General features: G+C 37.2%; 1 protein-coding gene across 1 annotated transcript; it reads right to left on the bottom strand.

The window, feature by feature from the left end:
* Positions 1-1,524: 1,524 nt before the first annotated feature.
* Positions 1,525-16,193, bottom strand: LOC117318116. The gene is made up of 8 exons (XM_033873118.1): positions 16,022-16,193; positions 13,622-13,650; positions 9,242-9,290; positions 5,429-5,503; positions 4,095-4,211; positions 2,769-3,106; positions 1,967-2,095; positions 1,525-1,658 (listed from the first exon to the last, which is right to left on the bottom strand). Exons 2-8 carry the CDS (start codon positions 13,643-13,645, stop codon positions 1,554-1,556), a joined length of 837 nt encoding a protein of 278 aa, XP_033729009.1. The 5' UTR covers positions 13,646-13,650; positions 16,022-16,193; the 3' UTR covers positions 1,525-1,553.
* Between the last annotated feature and the right edge of the window lie 2,661 nt (positions 16,194-18,854).

The raw sequence follows: 18,854 nt of genomic DNA, 5'->3' as shown, positions 1-18,854 counted from the left end.
AAAACCAATCTCTCATGAAAATTACCCCAAAAATATTCTAACAGTTCTGTTTTTAACCTACATATTTATATATAGGTCCAAAGGCTGGAGCAATGTAATCAAAGAGTTACAGCCAGCCATAATTATAAGTTAAGCTGGAGCAATGTAACCAAAGAGTTACAGCCAGCCATTTTATAATAAGTAATGCTGGAGCAATGTAACCAAAGAGTTACAGCCAGCCATTTTATAATAAGTAATGCTGGAGCAATGTAACCAAAGAGTTACAGCCAGCCATTTTATAATAAGTAATGCTGGAGCAATGTAACCAAAGAGTTACAGCCAGCCTTATGTATGACAGATACATAGACCTGTAACAAGAGTTACAGCAGTGTCTCATGGTAGAGCTGGAGCAATGTAACAAGAGTTACAGCCAGTTCTACAGACATCTATAGCTGAGTCTTGCCCCATGTGCCAAATTTATATTTTATATGTTTGTTGTATGTGTAATATAATCTTGAGCTTTAGTGTCCATGTACAATTGTAGTATTTTTATGAATGAGTATGTTTATATATGTAAATAAATATGGTAACTATATATCAAGCATCACTGTTATTTGTTCTATTTAAACCGGAACTAAGACATTTGATGGTCACATAAAACATACATTTTACATATATAACAATCCAGTTCTTGTTGCATTCGGTATACAACCCTTCCCCGTCAAACCGGCATCTGTGTGTGTGTGTGTGTGTGTGTGTGTGTGTGGGTGGGTGGGGGGGGGGGGGGGGGGGGGGGGGGGGGGGGGGTAGCTTAAGCGCCAGCTGTGCCAGGAACGTGGCACAATGGGGCATATCCTCTCAGCCGGAATTGGAAAATGTCCTCGTGGTGGGAAGGAAGAAGAGACCACTTCGTTAGCACAATTAATCCGCCATACGGTTTGTAAAAAAGGAAGGGGAGGGACGAAAGCAGCATCGGGCAACACTGACATTCTAGAGTAGATCTGGGGAAGAAGATGATGGTGCTTCCGGTGCTATCAGGCCAATGAAAGGAAGATAGTATACAGAGCTAAATGAATAATTTAGAGAGCGAGGGAAGTTACTTGGCTGTATCTATGTGGAGGTCAGATGCAGATAATTCCTGGCACGCTCAGTATTCAAGACATTGCAGGCTGTGGATATACAGTAGTCAGAAAGACAGGCAAGACGGCAGTATGCTGATTAGCAGAGGCTGCCGAGAGCGAATATTGAAGGTTGTGGAACAGACGTGAGAAGAAAGACTGGAATCCAACCATTCACAAGCAGTGAAATTACTGTCGACCCACCATCACAAGGGCGTACCGGGACAAGTGTTGAAACGTCTAGAGGCTGACGGACCTGGCTGACGATACCAATGAATTATCGCAGTATTCCGACATCTGTATAGGTACATGCTACTGGAAAAATACTGTAAAAATGGCGCCAAAGTGTCATCACATAAAGGATATGCCCTTGATATTCTTCGTCACCGGAAGTTGTAGTAATGAGATAAAATATAAACAAATTGGATTTATTTCAGCCATTCTTTAATATTTTGTCTATGCCATAATAATATGATAAAACTGAGGGGCTAGTGCCCCCTGGTGGGAATCTGTCGCTATCGTCAATATATAGGGGGCGCTCTCACATGATTGGACTACCATCTGTAACAAATAAAAAGGAAAATGGTAAATAATTCAGCCACTTAGGTAGAATTGTACTGGGAGAATAATATTGTAACATTTTAAAATTACCATTCTGAGCTCAACGGCAGTAATATATCTGTATATCTAATGGATGACTCAATCTATATACAGAGTTATCGTTCTTACCACACTTCCACTGGTACCAGGAACATTAATTCTGTGACTGGATTATCTGCTTCAGTTTTTACCACTAGGCTACGCTCAAAAATATTACTTTTCTATCTTAAAATATTTTCTTGTGTCTTGTGCATACCGAGTATCCTTACCTTGAATCCATTCGGAACACATTCTATGAATACCCCCGACGTGGCCAGGGAGAGGTTTGAGTTGTCTACATCCGCCGGAAAAGCCTTGATGGCCGTGTACGGCTTATGGTATTGGCAGTTTGTTATGACCTAATAATATTTAAACAAGAAATATCTTTAAAAAAAGATAAACGACATAAGTTTCAATACTGGTGGTTATAATGTAAAACTGCTGGTGAAATAAATTAACGAACTAGGCCTTATGCATTTCAGCACGGATAACACAATAATATATCAGTTTGAATCAGTTTTGGTGATAATAAGACTGCATTTGAATCAGGAATATAATTTTATTAATGTGTCATTTGAAAAAATAAATCCACTTATTCAGCTTGCATTCAATCTGAACTTTTTTTTTCGTTTCTAACTCCATACATGTATCTGCAGTTTGCATTTACCGCTACATTGACCAATCACATACTTCATCTTGACGGGTAGCGCCACCTGTCGCTTCATATCCGCCGCCTAAAGAATATTATACGGCTATGCCGAAAAAATACATATATGATTACGTTTTATTCAAAGTGTTTCGTCCACATTAGTACTTACATAAACCGTGTCTCCTTTAATTGATTTGAAGGAATCTTATCTGGTGCGTGACGTAGCTGTGTATTCCAGTTTTATGTGTGTTGATGTTTGAGAAAAATATACTTTTCAATGTGACCGGTTTGGTGTTCTAGTATATTTGTTTACACTTTGTGTCGAAACATTCCATTTAACAATTTCTTGGCTTATAAGTATTTCAACGGACGCCGAGACTTACTTGAGATCCTTTGTAGACATCTGACGGGGGTGTGACGTCACAGACGCTGTAGACGAGGTCGTCAGACGGGGAATTTTCTGGATGATTAGTACAAACTTTATGAATGTTATTGTTGAGAGTTACCGCCATGTTTAATGCAACAGCGTCTAGTACTTTCAACTTCTCACATCGGACAGGTTTCAAGGTCATGGGTGCAGAGGTCATTGGATCAGCAGTCATCGGGGCAGAGGTCACTGGGGCAGAGGTCACAGGAGCAGAGGTCACCGAGGCGGGATTATTTACATGAGGCGAAGGGTAGGTAGACGGTTCATAGATTGGCCGGTTAGTTGATAACTGACCTGGTAAACGATTGAGTATTTATTAAAGTTTGTTTGATAATGTAATTTCGGAGTTGAGAAATCTTTTTATATTGGTCTAACATTCATTCTGATTTTAATACCCGTGATTTTAACAACCGTGATTTTAACATCTGTGACTTTAACACCTGTGATTTTAACACCTGTGACTTAAACACCTGTGACTTTAACACCTGTGATTTTAACACCTGTGACTTTAACACTTGTTATTTTAACACCGTGATTTTAACACCTGTGATTTTAATACCTGCGACTTTAACACCTTTTGGTTCCACACCAGTGACTTTAACACCTGTGATTTTAACACATGTTACTTTAACACATGTTACTTTAACACCTGTGACTTTAACACCTGTGATTTTAACACCTGTGATTTTAACATCTGTGACTTTAACACCTGTGATTTTAACACCTGTGACTTTAACACCTGTGATTTTAACACCTGTGACTGTAACACCTGTGATTTTAACACCTGTGACTGTAACACCTGTGATTTTAACACCTGTGATTTTAACATCTGTGACTTTAACACCTGTGATTTTAACACCTGTGACTTTAACACCTGTGACTTTAACACCTGTGATTTTAACACCTGTGACTTTAACACCTGTGACTTTAACACCTGTGACTTTAACACTTGTGATTTTAACACGTTACCTTAACACTTGTGATTTTAACACCTGTGACTTTAACACCTGTGATTTTAACACCTGTGACTGTAACACCTGTGACTTTAACACCTGTGACTTTAACACCTGTGATTTTAACACATGTTACTTTAACACCTGTGACTTTAACACCTGTGACTGTAACACCTGTGATTTTAACACCTGTGACTTTAACACCTGTGATTTTAACACCTGTGACTTTAACACCTGTGATTTTAACACCTGTGATTTTAACACCTGTGACTGTAACACCTGTGATTTTAACACCTGTGATTTTAACACCTGTGGATTTGAGGACTTACTGACACAGTAGTCTTTACATTGATCATAATGATAGTCACAGTCAGGACGATCTGATAGCTGACACTTGACTTGGTGGTAAGGATGCCATACCGTCAGTTTTCCGTAATCTTTGGTATCTAGATACAAAATAAAATAAATATTATTAATAATATTTAACTTATAATCACATAACATATTTCTTGACCTGGTTCTTCTATATTTTCACTCCAAACATCACAAAATCACGCCCTATGCATCACAGGGACTTTGCACAAATTCTCATAGCACAATCCGTATTTGTGCGATGATAAAATAATATATGACCTGTGGGCTGGAAATGTGTGCCTAGTCCCTGTGAATATTGATGAAATAGGGTCCGGATCTGTTTTTGAGATTAAGAAGAAATTGGTGGTCGGTGGTTTAGTTAAGGGAAAGCGCACTCGCCTTGTACCTAGGCGATCGGGGTTCGATATTAATTTTAGTTACTAGTTTACCGCCTACTTAACTCCGTCCATTATAAGGGTTTAATACCCTGGTCAGACGTGAAAGTATGTCGTCAGCTGTCTGACCACGTGAGTTTTCTCGGGATTTTTTCGGGGTTCTTTCCTCGGTAAGACTCCCCGAGCTCGCGCTTCCATCCAAGCAAATGAAATAATTCACATTCATTATAAGATATATAAGGGAACAACCAACAAATTGAAAAAATAGACTTTTGAAACATCCCCTGTGTAAAGTTGAGCCAGGGATAAAATGTCTGGCAGCCACTGATTGGCCAGTATATCATGAAGTTACGAAATAGATATGTAGCCTGATAGGTAAACTATCCATAAGAAATATTGATATAAATTTCGGAAGTCCGATTAATTTTTTTTTCAAAAGTTCAGGTCATAATAATTAACAGTTAAACATTTCAGATTCGTGAGAATTTTTACTGCGAAATTCACCTAATTTCAAAATGGCTACCACGGAAAAAAATTGTGCTGAAAGACTCAACTTTTTTGTTTTTGTTTTTTGTTTTTTTTCATTAAGTGTTATATGAGACCCGAAACTTTTGTTATAAACCATAATTGTCATATTGAATTCAAGAATTTCAATGAAATACTCCAAAACGTTAACACTAAAGTCTATGGAAAAACAAAGACTTTATGTAAAATTGAAGAAATTGAGACAATATATTTATATATACATGTAAATGTCCTTCGTGAACACCATTCCGTATCAAAAACCTATTAGCATCGTAATTTGTATTTAAATTTTGCTTCAAGCAATTAACATTAAACTTAAGTATTAAAATGTCGTCCGGTTAACCCCAAACAGATCTTAACTAGGTAATAACGTCTACGTCATCACTCACAGTCGTAACAAGGGCAGCAAGCTGGACACAGCGCAAAGTCCCCAGAGTGGAAAATTGTGTCGAACAGAAATCGTGCTGAAAAACACCAGAATAATGGTATATAATATTAAACACGTGATAAATTTAAGGTATTTTATAACAATGTTGATATTTCCGCTAAATATCTATCTTTTTCACAGACCTGCACGTGTCTCAACTTCCCGTGAACACAAACTGATAAAGGTAGGGAGCGTCGAACCGCACAACTCGGATCTTCACCTAGTGTTTCTCGAAAGTATCACTGATCATATACGTAACAGTGTTCCTACTCGCCCAAATCTGACGAGTACACTGACGAGTATAGTTTTACGGACATACTCACCTCAATCTGACGAGTATAATTTTACAGACATACTCACCCCAATCTGACGAGTATAGTTTTACAGACATACTCACCCCAATCTGACGAGTATAGTTTTACAGACATACTCACCCCAATCTGACGAGTATAGTTTTACGGACATACTCACCCCAATCTGACGAGTATATTAACAGACATACTCACCCCAAATCTGACGAGTATATTTTTTACAGACATACTCACCCCAATCTGACGAGTATAGTTATACAGACATACTCACCCCCAATCTGACGAGTATAGTTATACAGACATACTCACCCCAATCTGACGAGTATATTAACAGACATACTCACGCCAATCTGACGAGTATAGTTATACAGACATACTCACCCCAATCTGACGAGTATAGTTTTACGGACATACTCACCCCAATCTGACGAGTATATTAACAGACATACTCACCCCAAATCTGACGAGTATATTTTTTACAGACATACTCACCCCAATCTGACGAGTATAGTTATACAGACATACTCACCCCCAATCTGACGAGTATAGTTATACAGACATACTCACCCCAATCTGACGAGTATATTAACAGACATACTCACCTCAATCTGACGAGTATAGTTATACAGACATACTCACCCCCAATCTGACGAGTATATTAACAGACATACTCACCCCAATCTGACGAGTATAGTTATACAGACATACTCACCCCCCATCTGACGAGTATAGTTTTACAGACATACTCACCTTCAATCTGACGAGTATATTAACAGACATACTCACCCCAATCTGACGAGTATATTAATAGACATACTCACCCCAATCTGACGAGTATAGTTATACAGACATACTCACCCCAAATCTGACGAGTATAGTTATACAGACATACTTACCCCAATCTGACGAGTATAGTTATACAGACATACTCAACCCAATCTGACGAGTATAGTTTTACGGACATACTCACCTCAATCTGACGAGTATAATTTTACAGACATACTCACCCCAATCTGACGAGTATATTAATAGACATACTCACCCCAATCTGACGTGTATAGTTTTACAGACATACTCACCCCCAATCTGACGAGTATATTTCTACAGACAAACTCACCCCAATCTGACGTGTATAGTTATACAGACATACTCACCCCCAATCTGACGAGTATAGTTTTACAGACATACTCACCCCCAATCTGACGAGTATAGTTTTACGGACATACTCACCCCAATCTGACGAGTATAGTTTTACAGACATACTCACCCCCAATCTGACGAGTATAGTTTTACAGACATACTCACCCCCAATCTGACGAGTATATTTCTACAGACAAACTCACCCCAATCTGACGTGTATAGTTATACAGACATACTCACCCCAATCTGACGAGTATATTAACAGACATACTTACCCCAATCTGACGATTATATTTTTTACAGGCATACTCACCCCAATCTGACGAGTATAGTTATACAGACATACTCACCCCCAATCTGACGAGTATAGTTATACAGACATACTCACCCCAATCTGACGAGTATAGTTTTACAGACATACTCACCCCAAATCTGACGAGTATAGTTATACAGACATACTCACCCCAAATCTGACGAGTATAGTTATACAGACATACACAACCCAATCTGACGAGTATAGTTTTACGGACATACTCACCCCAATCTGACGAGTATAGTTATACAGACATACTCACCCCAATCTGACGAGTATATTAACAGACATACTCACCCCAATCTGACGAGTATAATTTTACAGACATACACAACCCAATCTGACGAGTATAGTTATACAGACATACTCACCCCAAATCTGACGAGTATAGTTTTACAGACATACTCACCCCAATCTGACGAGTATAGTTTTACAGACATACTCACCCCAATCTGACGAGTATAGTTTTACAGACATACTCACCCCAATCTGACGAGTATAGTTTTACAGACATACTCACCCCAATCTGACGAGTATAGTTTTACAGACATACTCGCCCCAATCTGACGAGTATAGTTTTACGGACATACTTACCCCAATCTGACGAGTATAGTTTTACAGACATACTCACCCCAATCTGACGAGTATATTAACAGACATACTCACCCCCAATCTGACGTGTATAGTTTTACAGACATACTCACCCCAATCTGACGAGTATATTTTTTACAGACATACTCACCCCAATCTGACGAGTATATTAACAGACATACTCCCCCCAATCTGACGAGTATAGTTATACAGACATACTTACCCCAATCTGACGAGTATAATTTGACGGACATACTCAGGCTTCACATTCTACGAGGGACATTTTACGCTTCACACCCTACAAGGGACATATCACGCCACACATCCTACAAGGGACATTTTACGCCACACATTCTACGAGGGACATTTCACACCACACATCCTACAAGGGACATTTCACGCTTCACATCCTACAAGGGACATTTCACGCTTCACATCCTACAAGGGACATTTCACGCTTCACATCCTACAAGGGACATTTCACGCCACACATCCTACAAGGGACATTTCACGCTTCACATCCTACAAGGGACATTTTACGCCACACATCCTACACGGGACATTTCACGCCACACATCCTACAAGGGACATTTCACGCTTCACATCCTACAAGGGACATTTCACGCTTCACATCCTACAAGGGACATTTCACGCTTCACACCCTACGAGGGACATTTCACACCACACATCCTACAAGGGACATTTTATAACGGATGTTCTTGACCTATGCGGTATTGAACCATCTCTGGCTCCAGGCAATACATCAGACGAGGGTGCTCTCCAACCATATTTGTGAAAAAATCCCCAGAGAATTGAGACATTAAAGTCAGATGATGGCCACTTGGTCCCTGAGAGCTACGTCACACAGCTTCCTCACGAGGGCAGCATGTAAACACAACACTCTGTTAAAATATTTTCCACTTTCGATTTTGAATGCCATATACTCTTAAAATCTTTTCCTTGTTTTTTTATTCGTGTGCATTTTTTTTTACTGTACCTCTTCAAGGAGAAGTAAAGACTGAATGGTTGGGTGGTGATCACTCCGGAAGCGAGAGGTCGCTAGTTCGAACCCCAGCTCGGACATGGTATTTATTAATTTACTTTATCCTATTACGCATGCGTGCCAACATTTTAAGGATAATTTCAACATGTAAAATCATACTACAGTAGTCGATGTCAGTGACGTCATGCTTTTTTTTCGAGACTCCAAATAACTCTAGGTGACCGACTGTATCTTATAGAATTTTTATCTCAAGTTAAGCAGAGTACTCGAGTTATCAAGGTTCGAGATGGCGAAGTTTGTCTTATCTACTGTATATAAAAATGAATAAGGCACGTGGCCATGATTCATTTCATGTTTTGTTTGAAATAAATTTGACTTACAATACTGTTTACACTTTTGTTCCTGTAAAGTTGTTACCTGATCTCGATGTCGATATGTCTACATTTCCGAGAATAAACAGGAGTACCTACAACAATATAGATCACAAAGGATATAAACAAAGGATTTAAACAAACGATTTAAACAAACGTTTTAAATAAAAGTTTTAAACAAATTATTTAAACAAACGATTTAAACAAATTATTTAAACAAACGATTTAAACAAATTATTTGAACAAACGATTTAAATAAAGGATTTAAACAAATTATTTAAACAAACGATTTAAACAAACGATTTCAACAAACGACTTAAACAAAGGATTTAAACAAACGATTTAAACAAAGGATCTGGAGATTACACAATCAAATGTAAATGTAGACAATTCACTCATAAAAATTGATTTGTTTTAAATCATGTCTGTTGTTGATTAAATTGAAGGGATGTTAGATACACGTGTGACGTGGTAAAACGAATTGTTTTGGTTTATTTTTTTATTAATTTTAACATGCTTTCTTGAACAAACAGAAAAATGAAATAAACACAAAGACAAAAAAAAAAAAAAAAAAATGGCAAAAAAAAAAAAAAATCTCGACATTATCATGAGCAATACCTATTAAAGTTAATACTTTTAATATGTATATATTTTCCAAAAAAAAAAAAAAAGACTAGCGGACTAGGAAGCATTAGCAGATTCCATTGCTTCAACATACAAATCAAATTGCTTCAACATATATATCAAATTTACAAGAATGGCATAACTGGGTATCGCCATTCAAAATCTCTACCTAGTTCTATTGCATTGAAGTCTACTAATAAAACTACATTTTTTCTACAGACTATATTTAAACCCATTTATTCAAATAATCGAGGTATAGGTTTAGAGCAGGCTCTATATCTTGACAGGAGGATAATGTGCATAAGAGAGATGTATCGTCTACGAAAAGTATACATAATATATAACACTGATAAAACTTAATAATAATGATAGGTCTAAGATAGAGCCTTGAGGAACTCCTGCTTTTATGATACCAGTACGGGAAAAAGAATCCGAGATAAATAATGCATATTAGATAATGAACCAATACAATAGCTCGCCAACCATTCCATGTGATCTTACTTTAATGATCAGCATTTTAATGACATGTCAAAGACGGAATGATTGTCGCAGAAATCTTAAAGTGTATATTTTCTACAATGTAGATTTGAATGGCGGGTGTCGCCGTGACCTAGATTTGTATGGCGGGTGTCGCCGTGACCTAGATTTGTATGACGGTTGTCACCGTGACCTAGATTTGTATGGCGGGTGTCGCTGATGAAGCGGAAGAAGCTTACTCTTCCAGGACACCAGGTCCAATTCTCCATGTACGTTTTCAAGGGGCTCCATGCATATGTATATCTTTGGTCATATTTTCCGCTCGTTTTATACTTTTTAGATTTGTGGTTTCATTTTCATATCGGTATTCTTTGCTTTTGCTAATTGATTGCTAATGCCATCGGCACCAGAGGCTTTACCTAGTTTCAACACTTGAAGACTACCAGTATCACATACTTCTCAAGCATTCATAGGTAACGGAATTTTTTTTTTAAAGATAATTAATATATTTTTCATAATTCATTAATTATATAATAACTTTAATGAATATTTCTACTCCGATTCCTTGTAATAATTCTTATCTATCAACTTATTTAATAATATAAGAATTGTTATTGTTCTTTAAGACGGCGGTACGATTTATTTTTGTTGAATCTAAATGTATGTGACGCCAAGAGTGGGTACCTTTGTCCTGTAAAGGAACTAAATGGCTAGACTTCATTAATTTTCTTCGTGCATTTGAATTCCGAAAAGGCATTGTTGACACTCGCCGAAAGATAATGATATGAAATGGTGACTAGGTCAGTCCTATTTTATTTCAATTTTTCAGAATTAGAAAAAAAAATAAACAAATTAAAAAATAAATATTGTTGACACTTTTAAATTTTGTAATTATCACAAAGTGCATAACTTTTTACATTCTTTTATTTTTATACATGTTTTTTACGTTATTAAATGAAAATCTTACCATTTATTCCCTTTAATGTACGTAGGGAATAATGATGAATTTAATACATAAACCTACATCAGACATGTTGTTTTGTTGTTCAATTTTTTTGGAAAAGAAAATATTGTTTCGATTATCTTACATAAAATTCGTATATAATATATAAATGTATCTATACAAATATAATCCTCTCACGTGATATTTTATAAAATTCATTATGTATAAATCTATAACCTCACACAAGATATATATTAATTATGCATACATCTCGTCTCACACAAGATATTTTATATATAATTATGCATAAATCTCGCCTCACACAAGATATTTTATATATAATTATGCATAAATCTCGTCTCACACAAGATATTTTATATATAATTATGCATAAATCTCGTCTCACACAAGATATATATAATTATGCATACATCTCGCCTCACACAAGATATTTTATATATAATTATGCATAAATCTCGTCTCACACAAAATAGATACATGTATATATAATTATGCATAAATCTCGTCTCACACAAGATATATATATATAATTATGCATAAATCTCGCCTCATACAAAATATTTTATATATAATTATGCATAAATCTCGCGTCACACAAGATATTTTATATATAATTATGCATAAATCTCGCCTCACACAAGATATTTCATATATAATTATGCATAAATCTCGTCTCACACAAGATATATATATATAATTATGCATAAATCTCGTCTCACTCATGATATATATATATAATTATGCATAAATCTCGTTCACACAAGATATATATATATAATTATGCATAAATCTCGTCTCACTCAAGATATATATATATAATATGCATAAATCTCGTCTCACACAAGATATTTTATATATAATTATGCATAAATCTCGCCTCACACAAGATATTTCATATATAATTATTCATAAATCTCGTCTCACACAAGATATATATATATAATTATGCATAAATCTCGTCTCACACAAGATATTTTATATATAATTATGCATAAATCTCGTCTCACACAAGATATTTTATATATAATTATGCATAAATCTCGCCTCACACAAGATATTTTATATATAATTATGCATAAATCTCGCCTCACACAAGATATTTTATATATAATTATGCATAAATCTCGCCTCACACAAGATATTTTATATATAATTATGCATAAATCTCGCCTCACACAAGATATTTTATATATAATTATGCATAAATCTCTCCTCACACAAGATATTTTATATATAATTATGCATAAATCTCGCCTCACACAAGATATATATATATAATTATGCATAAATCTCGTCTCACACAAGATATATATATATTATTATGCATAAATCTCGTCTCACACAAGATATATATAATTATGCATACATCTCGCCTCACACAAGATATTTTATATATAATTATGCATAAATCTCGTCTCACACAAGATGTATATATATAATTATGCATAAATCTCGTCTCACACAAGATATATATATATAATTATGCATAAATCTCGCCTCATACAAAATATTTTATATATAATTATGCATAAATCTCGCCTCACACAAGATATTTTATATATGATTATGCATAAATCTCGCCTCACACAAGATATTTTATATATAATTATGCATAAATCTCACCTCACACAAGATATTTCATATATAATTATGCATAAATCTCGTCTCACACAAGATATATATATATAATTATGCATAAATCTCGTCTCACTCATGATATATATATATAATTATGCATAAATCTCGTCTCAGTCAAGATATATATATATAATATGCATAAATCTCGTCTCACACAAGATATTTTATATATAATTATGCATAAATCTCGTCTCACACAAGGTATATATATATAATTATGCATAAATCTCGTCTCACACAAGATATTTTATATATAATTATGCATAAATCTCGTCTCACACAAGATATTTTATATATAATTATGCATAAATCTCGCCTCACACGAGATATTTTATATATAATTATGCATAAATCTCGCCTCACACAAGATATTTTGTATATAATTATGCATAAATCTCGTCTCACACAAGATATTTTATATATAATTATACATAAATCTCGCCTCACACAAGATATTTTATATATAATTATGCATAAATCTCGCCTCACACAAGATATTTTATATATAATTCTGCATAAATCTCGCCTCACACAAGATATTTTATATATAATTCTGCATAAATCTCGCCTCACACAAGATATATTATATATAATTATGCATAAATCTCGCCTCACACAAGATATTTTATATATAATTATGCATAAGTATCACCCCACAGAAGATAAGGTGAATGTAACACACAACGTTTAAGAGTGAAATCAATTTATACATAAAAGACTCACCGATATCACTCTAAATGCTTCCATATCGCCTGAAACACAATACAAGGAAAATTAACGAAAACATTTATTTGATTATCTTTATTGTCACAGAGAACAATTAAAAGGGAACGCTGCACGTGCCTGCCAGACCATATATTCATGGACGAATACGAGATATGAGACTGGTCACTTTTTCCGGATGCCTTGGTATTCAAGCAATGAAAGTTCACACATATATGTGACTATAAGATTAAATAATATCAAAAGTGTGTACATTTTGAAATGTTTTTTAAGTATATAAAAAGTTCTTCAGCATCATGGCAACACGACATCCAGGGGCGTGTATCAAAATGAACGACCACGACCATGTTGTTGTTGCTATAACAACAACCCGACCAATAGAATAGCCTGAAACAGTACAAGTGTTTATGGATTTGTGTCATTTATTATATTAATTTTTTTTATTGGTATTTTAGCTTCAGTGCCAATAGCTATCAGTCCGACAGCTAGCTTTTGTTAGCTCTTAGATGGGCGATCGCTCCGTTGTACCCTTGGTTCATGTTACAAAACACATTGACGTCGATTAGATGGCGCCCTGCAAAAATCCCCGTCGTCGGCTATTCTGACGAGTGTGTAAGATTTGTGTTTCACCGTTTGTAAAACTGTGTCTGATTGTACACTAAAAATCTGAAATCAAAAAGCGGAATTGACTAACCCAGTGGAGGTGGGAGGAGATTCCCACATTGGCATTTTCAGAGGCTAACCCAGTAGAGGGGGATCCCCACATTGGCATCTCCAGAGGCTAATTCAATAGAGGGAAATCCCCACATTGGCATCCTCAGAGGCTAATCCAGTGGAGGGATATTTCCACATTGGCATCTCAAGAGGCTAATTCAGTGGAGGGATATTTCCACATTGGCATCTCAAGAGGCTAATTCAGTGGAGGGAGATCCCCACATTGGCATCTCAAGAGGCTAATTCAGTGGAGGGAAATCCCCACATTGGCATCTCAAGAGACTAATTCAATGGAGGGAGATCCCCACATTGGCATCTCAAGAGGCTAATTCGGGGAAGGATATTTCCACATTGGCATCTCAAGAGGCTAATTCAGTGGAGGGAGATTCCCACATTGGCATCCTCAGAGGCTAACCCAGTGGAGGGAGATTCCCACATTGTCATCTCCAGAGGCTAATTCATTGGAGGGAGATTCCCACATTGGCATCTCCAGAGGCTAATTCAGTGGAGGGAGATTCCAACATTGGCATCCTCAGAGGCTAACCCAGTGGAAGGAGATTCCCACATTGTCATCTCCAGAGGCTAATTCAGTGGAGGGAGATTCCAACATTGGCATCCTCAGAGGCTAATTCAGTGGAGGGAAGTCCCCACATTGGCATCTCAAGAGGCTAATTCAGTGGAGGGAAATCCCAACATTGGCATCTTCTGAGGCTAATGCAGGAGGGGGAGATCCCCAAGTTGGCACCTTTAGAGGTTAATCCATTGGAGGGAGATCCCCACATTGGCATCTCCAAAAGCTAACGCTGAAAAGGGTAATCCCCACATTGGCATCTCCAGAGGCTAATTCAGTGGAAGGAGATCCCCATATTGGCATCTCCAGAGGCTAATTCAGTGGAGGGAAATCCCCACATTGGCATCTCAAGAGGCTATCGCAGTGGAGGGAGATCCCCACATTGGCATCTCAAGAGGCTAATTCAGTGGAGGGAAATCCCCACATTGGCATCTTCTGAGGCTAATGCAGGAGAGGGAGATCCCCAAGTTGGTACCTTCAAAGGCTAATTCAATGGAGGGAAATCCCCACATTGGCATCTCAAGAGGCTAATTCAGTGGAGGGAAATCCCCACATTGGCATCTTCTGAGGCTAATGCAGGAGAGGGAGATCCCCAAGTTGGCACCTTTAGAGGCTAATCCATTGGAGGGAGATCCCCACATTGGCAACTCCAAAAGCTAACGCAGAAAAGGGTAATCCCCACATTGGCATCTCCAGAGGCTAATTCAGTGGAAGGAGATCCCCATATTGGCATCTCCAGAGGCTAATTCAGTGGAGGGAAATCCCCACATTGGCATCTCACGAGGCTATCGCAGTGGAGGGAGATCCCCACGTTGGCATCTCCAGATGCTAATTCAGTGGAGGGAAACCCCACATTGGCATCTCCAGAGGCTTGCCCAGTAGAGGGAGATCCCCACATTGGCATCTTCAGAGGCTAACCACACAGTGATGGAAATCATTAAAAATAGCATTCAACGAGAAAAGTAGCGGTGGTATTACGAGGTAGCTAATCACACCAATGGAATATCAATCTGATATAGCATATAGGTAACAAATAGAATAGTTTAACAGGTCAATTAACATTATGACATTCAAAATAAAGTTTTGATTGAGGTTTATGAAATGTAAATACTAACCCTTTTCAAGATTAACAATATTCCCCTCGTGTAAAACTTTCCTAATAAGGTATGATCCTAATAAGGTATGAATTCTGTCGATGTTTATATTCCGTATAATCACTATACGTACAAAAGAATGGACCGTTATCTGTTACTATTATTGTTCATGACCATCAGACACATTCTTACTGATAAGCCAGACCTTATCAAGGTTATAAGGTTAAACCGAGGTTAGTTCACTTAGTCTTAATGCTAATAAAAACATTACACACAAGGTTTATGATGATCAAGCTAAATTGTGTGATAATGGAATTTATAAACTTTACAATGTTACATGTGTCCGAAATTTGAGGTGTCTGGAACACTTTTGAACAATTTATAAAAAAACACTAAATCGGCAATTGTCGGTACTGTCACGCTGTTTCAAGCGACATTTTATATATAAATTAAAAATAGAAATATTTTATATATAAATTAAAATAGAAACATTTTTATATAACATAAAAATTGGAGAACAATTTTTAAACTTCACATACGTTTAGAATTAGGATAGTTTTACTGTTGTTATTGGAAATTAATTTGTATTAGAATTAATTGGTGTTAAGAAATTCTGGACATAGTCTTAAATAATAGACGCTATGTTGTCTAACAGGTATAAGCCAATTTAGGTGTCTGACACAAATCTCTGCTATAGTCAAAAAAGGTATACCAATTATAAACAGTTACATTCCAAACAGTATTAACCATTTGAAGTTAGGTAATTATATAATTAAGCAAGCTTTCACATGCGCTTGTGACATTCCAGTACAGGTGAAACGCGCATAGGGCGATTATCACCTGGGATTAAGAACACGCTGTATAGTTACGTATACATGTTGTGTAAAACAGGTTTTAACATATAGGGTATACTGCACACATGCGCAGACCCCATTTTTAGTCTACCCTTTGGGTAAATATTGATTAGGGAAAGTAATTTCATTGGGTGATAATTAATCCCTACAAAATTTCATTGGTCAAATGAAATATCTCGAAGTTGAGATATACCAGCTGTTTCCAAGAGAAAGCGTCACTCTGGACGCAGCAGTCAAAGAATAAACATATCGATCTTGGAAACTGATTCTTGCGTATATCTCAGTTATTCCAGATAAATACAGCATCCAAAGAAAAAGGTACGAGAACCCTCATCACAATTGGTGTAGAGTCCACGATTCTTACCCATGTCATCACCTGTGAATGACATAAGACAGCCAAGCTATAATCTACGTAGCCAAGGAGCGCCAGATCAACAGCAACTGTACCAGATTATTGAGGAAAATGAAGATTTAGTCCAGGATCAACCAGAAACCCAGCCAAGTGACGACCAACACAAAGGACTTTGACCAACTTTGAAGTAGGGGCCAGCACCAGAGTGGACAATTTATAAAGAACTTCTGTATTGGTTGAACCCTAGTGAAATATTGATTCCAGTGAATAAAATAAATATCTAAGAAGAAGAGACTGTCTCCATATTGTTTCAAAGGAAATTACAGTTCACCACGGGGTTTATACAAAAGGGGTTTCATCAGGGTGTGGCTTATTCTACCATTGCTAATTCCCCAAACCAATAACTGTGTAGCCACATCCTGAAGGACACAAACCCCAGAGTAACATCACCACCCCACACAAGGAACACACACACCCCACAATCCTCGTGGTGACATTCCCACACAAACCTACATGGACAATTATACATCAAAATTTATAGTTCTACACACCGGCCAGATGAATCATCGTGTTTCATCTAAAGTGTGACCATATTTATCGTCGTGTGAGGAAAAGCTTTGGCTGATGTCTATACCAAAATGACCTGGTGTCGTATGGCAACCTGAAGCCCTTGGTAAAGTGAACTGCCATCACGGTGAAGTGAACCCCCGTGGAAAAGTAAACTGCCATTATGGCTAGTGAACCCCCGTGATAAAATAAACTGCCATTATGGCTAGTGAACCCCCGTGGTAAAGTGAACTGCCATTATGGTGAAGTGAACCCCCGTGGTAAAGTGAACTGCCATTATGGTGAAGTGAACCCCCGTGGTAAAGTAAACTGACATTATGGCTAGTGAACCCCCGTGGTAAAGTAAACTGTCATTATGGTGAAGTGAACCCCCGTGGAAAAGTAAACTGACATTATGGCTAGTGAACCCCCGTGATAAAATAAACTGCCATTATGGTGAAGTGAACCCTCGTGGTAAAGTGAACTGCCATTATGGTGAAGTGAACCCCGTGGTAAAGTGAACTGCCATTATGGTGAAGTGAACCCCGTGGTAAAGTAAACTGTCATTATGACTAGTGAACCCCCGTGGTAAAGTGAACTGACATTATGGTGAAGTGAACCCCGTGGTAAAGTGAACTGCCATTATGGCTAGTGAACCCCCGTGGTAAAGTGAACTGTCATTATGGTGAAGTGAACCCCCGTGGTAAAGTGAACTGCCATTATGGTGAAGTGAACCCCCGTGGTAAAGTAAACTGCCATTATGGTGAAGTGAACCCCCCGTGGTAAAGTAAACTGTCATTATGGCTAGTGAACCCCCGTGGTAAAGTGAACTGACATTATGACTAGTGAACCCCCGTGGTAAAGTAAACTGTCATTATGGTGAAGTGAACCCCCGTGGTAAAGTAAACTGCCATTATGGTGAAGTGAACCCCCCGTGGTAAAGTGAACTACCATTATGGCTAGTGAACCCCCGTGGTAAAGTGAACTGCCATTATGGTGAAGTGAACCCCCGTGGTAAAGTGAACTGCCATTATGGTGAAGTGAACCCCGTGGTAAAGTGAACTGCCATTATGGTAAAGTGAACCCCCGTGGTAAAGTAAAC

This window comes from Pecten maximus, chromosome 19, assembly GCF_902652985.1.
Source record: "Pecten maximus chromosome 19, xPecMax1.1, whole genome shotgun sequence".
Lineage (NCBI taxonomy): Eukaryota > Metazoa > Mollusca > Bivalvia > Pectinida > Pectinidae > Pecten > Pecten maximus.
This window is presented reverse-complemented; position numbering and strand designations above follow the sequence as displayed.